At 33.7% G+C, this 14,091-nt stretch overlaps 2 protein-coding genes, 1 long non-coding RNA gene and 1 pseudogene across 4 annotated transcripts; 3 read left to right on the plus strand and 1 right to left on the minus strand.

Annotated features, from left to right (window-relative positions):
- Window positions 1-2,449: 2,449 nt before the first annotated feature.
- LOC105113510 (fructose-1,6-bisphosphatase, chloroplastic-like) lies at window positions 2,450-4,482 on the plus strand. Its single transcript, XM_011009711.1, has 4 exons — window positions 2,450-3,065; window positions 3,370-3,594; window positions 3,706-4,212; window positions 4,296-4,482. The coding sequence occupies exons 1-4, from the start codon at window positions 2,625-2,627 to the stop codon at window positions 4,365-4,367; spliced, it is 1,245 nt and encodes a 414-aa protein (XP_011008013.1). The 5' UTR covers window positions 2,450-2,624; the 3' UTR covers window positions 4,368-4,482.
- Window positions 4,483-5,019: 537 nt separating this feature from the next.
- On the plus strand, window positions 5,020-7,148 carry LOC105113513 (fructose-1,6-bisphosphatase, chloroplastic-like; annotated as a pseudogene).
- Window positions 7,095-9,096, minus strand: LOC105113512 (uncharacterized). 2 transcript variants are annotated; one of them, XM_011009712.1, is made up of 5 exons: window positions 8,681-9,096; window positions 7,911-8,592; window positions 7,685-7,791; window positions 7,549-7,605; window positions 7,095-7,424 (listed from the first exon to the last, which is right to left on the minus strand). In XM_011009712.1, the coding sequence occupies exons 1-5, from the start codon at window positions 8,865-8,867 to the stop codon at window positions 7,405-7,407; spliced, it is 1,053 nt and encodes a 350-aa protein (XP_011008014.1). In that variant the 5' UTR covers window positions 8,868-9,096; the 3' UTR covers window positions 7,095-7,404. The 2 variants fall into 2 exon arrangements, with proteins under 2 accessions (XP_011008014.1, XP_011008015.1); XM_011009713.1 differs by having other exon boundaries at window positions 7,095-7,453.
- LOC105113511 (uncharacterized) lies at window positions 8,921-9,332 on the plus strand. The gene is made up of 2 exons (XR_839981.1): window positions 8,921-9,010; window positions 9,090-9,332. It is a non-coding gene; the product is annotated as an uncharacterized LOC105113511 (long non-coding RNA).
- The last annotated feature ends 4,759 nt before the right edge of the window (window positions 9,333-14,091 follow it).

Consider the following 14,091-nt stretch of genomic DNA (forward strand, 5'->3'; position numbering starts at 1 on the left):
TTTTTATAAATATATTTAACTGGCAATATTTTTTCCTTGAAAACTACAGTTCTTAGAGGTGAGCCAAACCCGATAGAGCTTTTTGTTGAAATACATATGCGAAGTGATGACTGCTAAAAAAGGTTTTAACAGTTTATGGATAGCCAGCTTAGTACTTTGTGGTATGTTAGTTTTCAATCATTTTTTCTTAAGTTATAATTTCCTTGAATTTGATGAATTTATTTCTTTTTTCCAAGATACATATAATAACCAGTTGAATGAAAAATACAAAGATGATCCTTTGACCCATCCGAATGTAGATTTGGATTTGTGGTTGAAGACATGATTGTTTGATAGATCTGATAGAAATAAGGTGTATGGATTTTCTAACATTACTGCTGAAAACTTATGGACAAACCATAATGCTTCAATTATTGGATGCTCATAATTGATTTTGAGGACTTAAACTTTGAAATTCATGGCGATACTAGATCAATAAATGTGAAAAATATGAATAACTCACTACTAATTATGAAGAACCATGTTGATCGATAATGGATATGGGATCATAGATGGATAATACATGTGCACTATTAAGTCCCATGGTCCCGGCGACGACCAACCTTCTCCTTTAGCGGTGCTTCTATTTTAGATGTATTGTAAATGAACGTACAAATGTTTAAATTTATAATAAATATTTTATTTTTATATTATTTTAATTATTTTCTATTTTTGTTCAATATATTTTTCTAAATATATTTTTAAAATATTATTGATTGTGTTGCTAACAGAACAACTCCATAAATGTATTCCAAAAAGAGTTGGAAAAGATTTACTGTAAATGTTATTATTACTATTAACTTACTAATAGAATTACAAATGATATTCTATTAATTAATAATATGTTATATTTACTTATAAAGATATCAATGAAATAAAACAAATAAAATTTATTTGGTATTTTTTATCCATTAGTAAATCTATTAATATATTTATTACCAATAGACCATAAATTACTAATATTTTCAAGAGACAAAGAGCTACACCATTGTGTAGCGATGGCAAAACAGAAATAATTAAGGCATTCTAGAAAATGAATGCACAACATTTTTTGGAAATTATTTAAGTGGATCGTTGTAAGTTCATAATTTATGCATGGAAAACACCTAAAGCTTTTCTGTACATGAAAAATATCTTTCAAAAGATACTTTGAAAAATAAACTAGGAGAATTGAGAATTTCATAGTAGAATAAAAAGAAGTTAAGAGCCAATCAATTTTGGTATAAATTTGATGATCAGAAAGTAGAAGAAACAATTACAAGATTACATGAAGGTTATTTTTTGCAAGAATCACAAGAGAAGCCACCAAAACACACCTTTAAATCCATTAACTACAAAATCAAAAGACCCTTCTTCAACTAAGTTGTGATAATCTCCCTTCATCTTCAAATAAAACACATTTGAATCACTAGCTGAGGCCTTTGGAATCAACCTCGAGTCGAGCAACTTCAAGATCTTATCATAAATCGAATACAATTCGGTCTCAATCTTATCCCTATAGTCATGAATCATAGACATATGGTCTTCATTTCCAACATTTTTGTCGTGAGCTGATGGTGTGGTCTCAATCTTATACCTATTACGAAGATGATGCTGTAGAGAAAAGGAATGAACAATATATGTTTAAAGCTAACAAAGGTTGTAAAAATGGACATGTTATCTTTAAACAAGATAATTGGGTTTTGATGTATATAAAAAATAAAAAATAAAACATTTCCAATACATAAAAAATCTAAGTTGCATTCTACATAAGATAGATGAGTATAACACCGGTTCTACTTCAAATATTTTTTTGTTCAATGTAAGTTATGATTAAAGTTGAATGTTTTTTTTTTTAAAAAAAAAGATAATAATAATAATCAACAAGTATCACCAAATCATTCATAAAAAATGTTAATTGGGTCAATTATAATATCAAGATTACAATCAGGATGATCAAGATTAAATATCTATTTTTAGGAAGAAATTCTCTTCCCTTTCAAGCATTTCCATTTATTTCCAGAAAAAAATATGTTTTATCAGTAATATTGTTTTTTAAATGGAAATTAAAGCAATTAAAACAAATACTCATAAGAATGGCACTAATTTAAATAAAAAAACAAATAAATTTATTCCTTTAATTAAAACTCTTCTTTCTTATTCATGTATATTTTTTATTTTAATAACATTTTTTTTTTCTTATAGAAGTTACCGAGTGCGATGCCGTCACTCCCGACAACAAACATGATATTCCCATATCTTTTTGTTTAAAAGGCCGAAAACGAGACTGGGCTTTGATTAAACACCAGCCCAATTGAACATGAAAACAAGCCCACTTGCAATTTGCCACTCCCCATCCTCTTCCCTTCCCTTCCCTTCCCCAAAGCCAAGAAAAAGAATATCTATATATTCCATAACAGTGATCACAAAACGGAAGCAAAACAAGGATGATAAGTGTGGGACCCAAGACTTAACGGAAATCTTTTCCCACCTCACAATCCTACCTTCATTGCCCAACACAATCCATGTAAGAAAAACCAATAATTAAAAAAAAAATCCGAAAACGAGAAGAGAAGCAAAACCACGAACCAGGAAAACAAGCAGCCATGGTTGCGCAAGCAGCAGCAATAACAACTTCATCATCACATCTTCTCTTCTTAACCTCATGTTCTCTGTCTCGCCCGTCTCCTTCCCAGTTATGTGTCTTTGACTCAAAAACACTGGTGCCATACCCCAACAGCACTAGTACTTACAAGAAAAAACGTGGTGGTGATGGGCTCAAGTGCATGGCTGTGAGCACGGCCTCAGAGGCTAAAACAAAGAAGAGTACGTTTGAGATTCAAACACTGACTGGTTGGCTGTTGAAGCAAGAACAGGCTGGTGTTATTGATGCTGAGCTCACTATTGTTATATCAAGCATTTCAATGGCATGTAAGCAGATTGCCTCTTTGGTGCAAAGAGCTAGCATTTCTAACTTAACTGGAGTTCAAGGTGCTGTTAACATTCAAGGAGAAGACCAGAAGAAGCTCGACGTGGTCTCTAATGAGGTCTGTACTCAACAACTAATTATCTTGCATCAAACTAACAGAACAGTTATATGAGTCATCAAATTTATGCAAATTCATTATGGGAATAAACTAAAAGCTAAGTGGAAGATGACTGGCTTTTGCTTATAAATGAAGTCGAAAAACCAGCACCGTATATTTTCCTATTTTGTGGTCCAATTGAGGCAACTTCTCGATCTAGTATTAGATAATTCTCTTCTTCATGAATTAGATGCGCTCTAGTTTGAACCATTCAGCGAAATTTATTTATTTATTTATTTTTAAATTAGTTAGTTTGCAACTACAGGTGTTCTCTAGCTGCTTGAGATCAAGTGGGAGGACAGGAATCATAGCATCAGAGGAAGAGGACGTGCCAGTGGCAGTGGAGGAGAGTTACTCTGGAAACTATATAGTGGTTTTTGACCCACTAGATGGATCATCCAACATTGATGCTGCAGTGTCTACTGGTTCCATCTTTGGAATATACAGCCCCAATGACGAGTGCCTGGCCGATATCGGAGATGACTCCACTGTGAGTCCATCCATAATTGATGCAATCACAAACAGATGAGTTTATCAAACACACAAAAAGAAGATAGTCTATGGTTAATAACTTGATTGTTTGAAAATTTGGTGATTGCAGCTTGACCAAACGGAACAGAGATGTATTGTGAATGTGTGCCAGCCAGGAAATAACCTCCTTGTTGCTGGCTACTGCATGTATTCAAGCTCAGTGATTTTTGTGCTGACTATAGGAAAAGGCGTGTTCTCTTTCAGCTTGGATCCAATGTATGGAGAGTTTGTTTTAACTCAAGAAAACATCCAGATACCAAAGGCCGGGAAGATTTATTCATTTAATGAAGGAAACTACCAGTTGTGGGATGACAAGCTGAAGAAGTACATTGATGACCTTAAAGACCCTGGTCCGAGTGGCAAGCCCTACTCCGCTAGATACATTGGAAGCTTGGTCGGTGATTTCCACCGTACGCTGCTGTACGGTGGCATTTATGGGTACCCCAGGGACAAGAAGAGCAAGAATGGGAAGCTGAGGCTTCTGTATGAGTGTGCACCGATGAGCTTTATAGTGGAACAAGCTGGTGGGAAAGGATCAGACGGGCATCAGAGAGTACTGGATATCACACCTAATGAGGTCAGTCTAATATGCTTCATTCAACTCGTGAAATCTTCTTTTCTTCTTTGAGTTAAGAACTAAGGCATTGTTTTTTACAACAGATACACCAGCGTGTTCCGCTTTACATAGGGAGCGTGGAGGAAGTGGAGAAATTGGAGAAGTATTTGGCTTGATTAAAATGTAAGAGGAAAGATTCATTTTGTTTTGAGAAGCTAAATGTTTGCATGGGCCATGACAATTCCTCATAAATACACTACTGGAATTAAGAACACAGAATATCGTTTGTGTATGACTGTCAAATCGTTTTTTTAGAAGCAATGGAAGATTGAAACCTGATGCTAAGAACCTATCAGGAAACCATTGCAGCAGGACCTCCAGGAAGAACATGAATTTTGTTTTGTCACTGAGAATTGAGTTTCAATTTTTGAAGAACTGTTGCTGCTATAGCCCAGCTGTGCATCAATGATGTCGGCAGCTGAACATAGCCATAGAGCAGGCAATTTCATCTTCAAATATTAATAGCACTGAACTTTTTCTTTAAAAAAAATTGTGGATTTCCTCCTAACATGAACTCCAAGTCCATCAATAAAAGAAAAGGAAAAATTACGCTTGCGGAGATTGTGATTCATGGAATGACTTGGGATGTTATAAGAAGACAGACACTCCCAAACACCAAACGAGATCAGGTTGTTGAAAGGCTTATCATAAGGTCTGAGGAATTTCCTAGGAAATTCAAGATGAGATTGATCGTCAAGGAATTCTCGGTAAGCCACGTTTGCAAGTTTTAGCAATCAAGTTCAGAAGGGGAAAAAAAACCCAACAGGTTTATACTGTATGATTGGACATGAACTTGATTAGAAGATTTAGTACCATAAAATATTTTCTGTAAAATAACTTCATTTCATGCGGGAGCAGGGCCCGTTATGTCGAAGCCTGAAGACAGCTTCAATACCAAGTGGGCTCATAAGTCGAACAAAGTTATAGTTTCACCTAGAATGAATCCCAATCACACAATAGGCGCAGGAAGGAAGATAAGTGAGAACCCTGGAACACACAGACACCCAACAATCGCAACAATGTTTGAGGCAATTCAGCCTTCCTCTTCACAAATCACCTTCTCAACCTCTCGCTCTTCCATTATTTCTCACCTGTTTCCTATAAAGAACCGCTCTCATCATATTAGACAATCATTAGGTAGGCGTTTTGCCTCCGGAATTCGATGCAAAGTTGTGGAAATTACAGCAGCAGAATCAGGCATTAAAGAAGAGAAAAGAAAGAAGGACCGGTATGCGCTCGAAAACTTGACAACTTGGCTATTGAAGCAACAACAAGCAGGGAACATTGATGCAGAGCTCACAGTGGTCTTATCCGGTATCTCATTGGCATGTAAACAGATTGCTTCCCTTCTTCAACGATCGAGCATAATCAATCTCACTGGCGTTCAAGGAACCACCAACATCCAAGGTGAAGATCAGAAGAAGCTGGATGTCATCTCCAATGAGGTTGGTTCTACTTTGATTTCATCGATAAGTTTGTTACTTGTGAGTTAACATTTTGTTAGTGAAAATTACCATAGCTTACATTTTACTACGTCTAGCTGTTTTGCAATTGTTTAAGGTCAAGTGGCCGCACAGCGATTATAGTATCAGAGGAAGAAGACGTACCTGTTGCTGTCGAGGAAACTTACTCTGGGAACTATATTGTGGTGTTTGATCCAATTGATGGGTCTGCCAACATTGATATAGCATTAACCACTGGATCTGTCTTTGGAATTTATGGCCCTGACGAGCAATGCCTCTTTAATATTGACGATGACTCCACAGTAAGTCATCTGGTTTCTCACTTTCTGGCCAAGAAAAACAAGCGGCAGTTCTCAAAATGCAAACCCTTTACCTCTGTGCTGAATAGCCAATTCAAGGCACTTGCAAATTTACATTAATTTTAGCTCTCATCACATCTTTCATCTCTTACACGACAGCTTGACGAAGAAAGACAAAGGTGCATCATCAACGCTTGCCAGCCAGGCAGAAGCTTGCTGCTGGCTATTGCCTCTATTCAAGCTCGGTCGTCTTCACAATATCTATAGAGAAAGGGGTGTTTTCTTTTACCTTGGATCCCGCATTCGGGGAGTTTGTACTAACACATGAAGATATCAAAATCCCGAAAACAGGAAAGATTTACTCGTTTAATGAAGGAAATTATGACCTGTGGGAAGGTAAACTGCAGAGCTACCTTGGCTACCTTAGGCAGCCAGGGCCACCCAACGGGAAGCCTTACTCTGGACGTTATATAGGCTGCCTTGTTGGGGAAATACATAGGATGCTTCTGTATGGTGGCATATATGGAAACCCAAAGAACAAGAACAGAAAAAATGGGAACTTAAGGTTACTATATGAATGCGCACCAATGAGTTATCTCGTGGAACAAGCTGGTGGCAAAGCAACGGATGGTCACCAGAGAATCCTTGACATCAAGCCAGAACAGGTATTGATTTCGTTGCAGCTTCACCACTTCATCTTAGATTGGAATTTTATCAACCTTGACCCTATAAAAAATTGTGTGGAGATAGAACCATGGCACTCCCAATCAGAGTGCTAGAATCGGAAACTGCGACTTGAATCACATATTTGGTTTGACTTTGAGCATCAAACAACTGCTGACACTTTGGTTTGAATTTGTGATTTTGTGGCAGATACAACAGCGCACACCTATTTTCATTGGAAGCCCAGATGAAGTGGACAAACTTCACCAGTACCTGGCCTGAGCTTAGATATCTTTATTCTGTCATTTATCCTCCATCTTTCAGCATGCTTAAATACTAATGGCATTTGAATTAAGAACTCTTGCAGATATTCAACTGTTCATAGAGTTGATAAGATTAATCCCATCTAAAATCAATGTAAAGAAGAATTCGTCACTTCTTTTTATCAGAAATAAATCAGCTTTTGATACAACTAAATTGTGTAGCATAGAAATGCTTGTAACCATGAGTCTTGGCTAAATGACCAATATTGTAGGCAGAACATCAAACTAAAGACTACATGTGAGCTAAGAATTCAAGGGTTGGTCAAATGATAGACAAAAGCCATAGAGGATCTAGAAATTATAAACCTAGATAACTAGCGAAGATGGATAATGTATCTTCTGCAGTATGTGCTATACAGGTACCAGGTCAGTCTAAAGAGTCTTTTGCATCATCATGTCAGTCAGTTACTTGCCAAACAATTCTCCTGATCCAAAGAACTCCTTTAATTTTTAGCTGCAATTCGAGATACAGCCAAATAATTCAAGGATCCTAGAAATAGGAAAGGTGACATAAAAAATGAAATTTGTGGCGTCAAGTGATAAATTTACCAGGGCTTAAAATTCTTATACATTTTGTTACGGACTTCACAGCTGTTATGTCAGGACCTGAAAACAAATCACTCAATATATGCACGATAATGGATAGATTAGGAGCAATTATGTTGAGGAGCTTCATTCACATTACCTTGCGAATGCGCATCTTTTCCAGAAATCACCTCAGTCATGGTAGAGGAAAACTCTGATATGACTTGATCAGTCCCAAAATTACCATCCCTAGATTCATGCGATGACCTGTACATAGTACGAAGCCAAAATATCAGAGGAAAGAAACCAAGAAAGGATTCAATGCAGTGAAGAAGAAAGTAGAGAAATATGAGGTTATTAGAATATGGCCAAAGAAAAACCAATACCCAGAAATGGTGTCGGCAGAAGCTGCCAAGGCTGGCAGGCATGGACAAGCATTTCCTTCACAATCAAGGTCCAGATCAACCAACAGTTCAGAGAAGGAGAAATTAGCCCCAAACATGTCTAAGTTAGGCAGGTCTAAGTCAAAAATGCCCCCTTCCTTATCAGACTCAGATGTAGAGAACTTATTGTCAATTGATTCATCCAAGTTCACTGCTGCATCAGAAACATCAAAGTCTAGCCTTCCCTTCACACAATCCCTCTTGCACATCCTCTTCAAGGTTGTCTTAACTGGAGAGGAAGAAGAGATACACTGATTCCTCTCCATGGTGTAGTACGTCATGTTTTTAAATGGGCTCACTGTAACCCTCTCTGATGTGATCACCTTGCAGTTGGTAGGAGTGACTTGTTGAGGAGTATTGTTATTACTGCTGTGAGCATTCGCACAAATGCCCCTTGGAGATGCAGATTTGTCAGTGTGAGAGGAAAATGCTTGTGGTGGTGTATTGGGATTAGATGAACTAGTTGGAGGGAATGGTATGGGCTGATTGAACAAACTCTTAGCAACACCGGATGCTTGAACTAGTGAACCAGTGGGCGTGCCGTTTTGTGCTGATGACTCAATCACAGGAGAGGGCTGAACATTTGCTTGAGTAGTGGCAGCATTATCACATTGTTTGGATGTACCTGAAGATAAAATGAGTTAGAAAAACATCAATTTCTGAGAATAAAAAATGTGCAAGAACATAAATTAGGCACATGGATTTTTTTTTACCTTTACTTGGTATTTTCCTTGAAGCTAACTTGCTGCGAGACTTTCTAGCATCTGGAACAGATTCTGCAACAGCATTCGACCCCATTCGCTTTCTTGTTGATGGGTGCTTATTGATTGAGGACAGATTGCTATACTCCATGGTGGTATTCAAGGGTGTCGAGACTGGAAAGCCAGGTGACTTGTACATGGGACAGCCTAGAAAGAGAACATCAATAAAATACTTTCAATAAATAAATTCCATTTTTCTGAATGTTTGCCTAAAGATTGTCTTCATACATGGGAAGAAGATGCAAGGAAATCCCTAAGATGGAAAATCCTGGAACTATCAGAGTAAGTTTTTCCCTTTACTTGCAATGTTTTGGAGAAGGGAACTTCTATTGTATATTGATCGTAATACTACTGAAAACAGACAGCCTCCAAAAAAATCATTCTAAAGCACGCCATTCACGAATGCAAGGAACATCTGATAAGGAGAATGATCAACTAATCCAAACTCAGAACTCACTCATAAATACTAAACACCATGGTCTGGGGAGATGGCTTCATAGGAGACAATGGTGAGAATATATAACATTGAAAGTAACGTTATTATATTGATTGATGACTATTCAACAACTGTTTATGTATTATCAAAGGTTTGTCATAATTTAGCAAGTTTCAAATCAAGTAGCCTATTCCCAATATTATAATAACAACAAAAAAGGAATCCATCAATGCATTAGCCCCTAATACGTGGTTCGCTTCCTTCTGAGAATCCCTAGTTTATGCACTGACTTCTCCATGATATTACAAGATCCTAGTAAACTAACAAACCCTTTTATAACCCACAGTAATCTAAGAAAAAATACTTTTTTTAGTAGAGAAAAAATAATATAACTTAATTCTTAGCCAATTAAATATGAAATGATAAAATTGGATAAGAAGAGATAAAGAAAAAAAAACTTAAGTTAGCAAGCAAACCTAAATCAAAGTTTAAGGTTTAGATAACTTGTTAAACATGTGGTATAGATTATGAGATTGGGATAATTCGATAGAAAAAAAAACAAAAAAAATCATAAAGCCTATTTAAAAAAAATATTAAATGATGAAATCAAAAGAAAAAATAAGTAAAAGAAAGAAAGAAAGAAAAGAAATAGATGATGCTCAATCTCCTACCAATCAAATGTCAATTCTCGTGAACTTTTCAAGGTCATAACCTAGATTATTAGAATAGAAGTATCATATTCAAAAAAATCATGATACTCAATCCTCAACCAATTAAATATTGAAAGATGAGGTTGAAGAAAAAAATCAATTATACAAAAAGATCTAAAACTAAAAATAAATTATAGGATGACTATAATTTTTTTATTAAAGAATAAAATTTAAAAAAAATCAATTTAATAAAAAGACTCAAAATAACAATTAAAAAAATGAGGATCAACTTAAAAAAAAATCACAAATCAAAATTGAATGATAAAATTAAAAATAAATAAAAAGTTTACATAAAGACTATGAATAAAAATTAAAAATTAAAATAATAAAAATTAAAGTTGAAAAACCAATAATGAAAAGGACAACTCCTAAATTTTAGATGATTATCATAAATTTCAAGAAAACAAGACACAAAAATAGAAAAAAAAAAACATTACTAGTGATAAATTATCTCATCATCATCACCGACGTAACCATCCCATTAGAAAAAAGATATCATGATGACACAAAAAAAAAAATTTGTTGAGAGATGCTACATATATTTTACATGTATTTCAAATATTAACCATCTTTTTGTTTAATAATTATACTATTATAGCAAATATCAAGGTTATTAATGTTGTTGAGAGAAAAAAATAATAATTACAGTACTATAGCAAATAGCAAAATATTTTTTTTTAATCTTCTAGTTTAATCTAATAGTAACATAATTAAATTTTGTGTCTCAAAAATCTCTACTAATTAACTGATTTAAACTAGCCCTTTCACTTAAAAAAATGGAAATGTTAACCTTTCCATTCATCTACGTTATCCATATATGTTAGGTTGACTTTACATCTTAATTGAGATATGGACATATGTAATTAACAATGTTAATAAAAACATGAAAATAATATATATATATATATAAGTAATTAATTAATTAATTTTTCCTAAAAAGATAAATAATAAATAATTATATATATAAGCTTCCAACTGTTATGTCAACTATTGATTTAAGTTTGTTATCCAATTATGTGTCAATTAGTAGTTGATAATTTGAGAGTTATCCTTCCATTGCAGAAGATTTGTGTAATATTTTTTGGTAGTTGAGTTACCTCCAAATTTAAATAATTAAGGTTTGTTTATGAATATATTTGGAAAAAAAAGGATGAATATTAGATAGTTTTAAATTAGATAATATAGTTTTAAAAATATTATGTTAGTTTCAAATCACATGTCACTTAGTTTGTTAAATATATATAGAGCATAAAATGAAAAAATCATGAGAAACAATAAAAACTTTTAGTTATTTTTTAAAATATTAGTCATAAATAAAATTAATTGATTTGTAACTTTATATATTGATGTGTATTGGTGAAGTTCTGTCAATTCTTTTTAGGATATAATAATAATGTTACTCCCAATTTTATACTTTGATTTGTTTAAATGAAAAAAAAAGAGTTATTAGTAAGAAATATAGATAAGAGTGTTGTTGATTCTTCTAACAAAACTTCTAATAATCATGAGTTGCTAGGTATCAACCATAACAAGTTACTAAGGCACAAGCATCCTCTTTCAGTATAGGCTCATCAAGTGTAAAATTACCTCACAAAAAGGATGTTTTTTTTTAGCAATATATATACATTGAGAAATACATTGCTTAATGAAAGTCTGACCACAACATTTAAGTTTGTCTTCTTTTCCTGCATGATTAAAAAATAAATAGCAAATGATATTTTTTAATAATTAATTTTAATGGATAAAATGGAATTTTAAATATACAAATATGAAGGTTACTTGCAGGACAACATCGATGATGAAATCATCGATGAAAGTTCCTTTATTTCAATGGAGTCAAATTAGAAGCTTATGGTTGATGCATGATTTGAAAAGTTCAAGGTTAGTATATATAAAAATAATTTATTATTATTTAATTTGGTCAATTTTTTAATAATAATAAAATAATTATTTTATAAAATTAACATGTAAGAAAAATTTGTAAAGAGGCTAACAACGTTATTGGTAGGAGAGTATGGGAGAATCACAATGCCATTAGTAGGACATTGAATTCAAATTGTGATATTTTTTTAAGGTTTAAATTTTATTTTTTATTATCTTAACTAATAATTTATTTCTACATATCAGATTGCATGATTTCAAGTATGAGGTGCAAAACAATTCAAAGAAATATACAAAAAAACGAGGTCTTTTAGGTTAAGATGATGTAGTCCTATAGAGGGATTTTAGACCTCCATACATCTTAGAGGCTATTGAATATGCTTATATTTGGCATGTGATGTATAAGCATTTCATGTGGCAGTCGCAGTCCAACATACAGAACCAAAACAAAGAGATTCGTGTTGCAGTTACCATGTAAACCGGTGAATCCATTATATTTGTTTCACATGTAGAACAAATAATAAAATTTTGCTATATATATATATATTAAATTGTTGTATTGTAAGAAAATGTTTAACTAGTAGTAGCTTTCTTTTGTAGGCTACGATTTTTAGACACGATCCAAGACCAATAAAGCTTTTTGTTGAAATTCATATGTAAAATGAGAACCATTGAAAAAGGATGTAGCAACTTGTAGATAACTAAGTTGAGAAGTTCTTGGTAAGTTAGATTTTAATAATTTATCCTTTTAAGTTATTATTTTTCTAAATTTGCCGACATGTTTCTTTTCTAGGAAATATATAACGCTTGATTAAGGAAGAAATACGAGGATGATCCTTTAACTTATCTGGATTTGTGGCTGGAAGTTGGATCGCTTAGTTGACGTAATATAAATTGGGTTTACAATATGTCAAACATTATAACTAAGGATATACGAACTGACCGTAGTATATTGACTGTTGATTTCACATAATTAGGTTCAAGCCAATAATTTTTGGTTATCTAGGTGATTATATAAGAACAAGCTGAATCTTAAACGACTCAAATTAGTGCTAAGATGACCAGCTTGAGGGATAAAATGAATGTTTTTAAGTAGTTGTTGTCAATCCTCACTATTACACGTGGTCTGCTTCATCCCCCACCTGATTCTAATATAGATTCATCTTCTCCTTCAGCTTTTGTGCACTAGATAAATTGTATTTAATAATATTTTTTAAAGTTAATAATAAAATTTTGGTTTTTTATTTTAGTTTTATTCTTTTTTTTTAATTTTTCCTTTATTTTATTTTATTTTATTATAAAAAAATATTAAATACAATATTGATAAAATTACTAACAAAGTGACCGACAAACTAAGTCCCTCAAAAAATCCCAAAGAGGTAGAAAAAAATTATAAGACTTTTCCATTGACAATTACAAACAGAATTATTGATGGACTAAGTTCATAGGAAAGTTCCAGAGAATTCAAAAAAAAAAAAAATATAGGACTTTCCACTAATAATATTTAAATCTTATATTACAAGTAAAAAAAATATTTTAAAAAATAATTTCTACCCCATTCTTGAACACTAAATAAGCTTTACATGGGTCTAGGAAATCAAAGCAAGCAACACACTTTGAAGCTTTGAATAGTCATTTTTTGTTTCTAAAAAATATTTATTTATAGAAGAAAATATTTTTCCTAGGATCAATAGTCAATTCTTTTAAGGATCGGAATTTTAAAGATTTACAATAATAGAGGAGGAGGAATCATCCCCTCTTTGAGCAACTCTCAACCTCACTCTATTTCTCTCCTTTTGTGCTGCAATGGCAGCCCACTCTCTCCTACATTTCTCACCTCTTTGGCTCTACTTCCTCTCTCATTTTGCTCTCTCATATATGCCTCTATTTATAGGCATTCATGGAAGCTCTTCTTGGTTTGTTGTCAACATTGGTGGCTACCAACTCTAGCTCATTCAACAATGGTGGCCACCAACTCTATCTCATTCAACAATGGTGGCTACCAATAGTCAATGGTAAATGGTTGGTGCCTTACATGAAATGGCAACCAACCTAACAATCACCCCCTTTGCCATTCATGTGGGGCAATTGTCCTTTTGCTTCTTCAACACAAGCTTGCATCTTGCAGCTCTTCCAAGCTTTCCATTCTGAGAGCATCTTTGACCAAGTTTATAGGTACTCGCCAAACCTTTCAATCATCAAAGTAACCAAAGCACACCTTTACACAAAAGGATCACTATAACCAGATGGTCTGCCACATCACATCTGAATAGTGTTAACGCTTGTCTCTGGAACAACATTCCCCTTCAACCATGCTCGGTCCGAAATGATTCATC

Source organism: Populus euphratica, unplaced genomic scaffold, assembly GCF_000495115.2.
Source record: "Populus euphratica unplaced genomic scaffold, PopEup_1.0 scaffold417.1, whole genome shotgun sequence".
Classification (NCBI taxonomy): Eukaryota; Viridiplantae; Streptophyta; class Magnoliopsida; order Malpighiales; family Salicaceae; genus Populus; species Populus euphratica.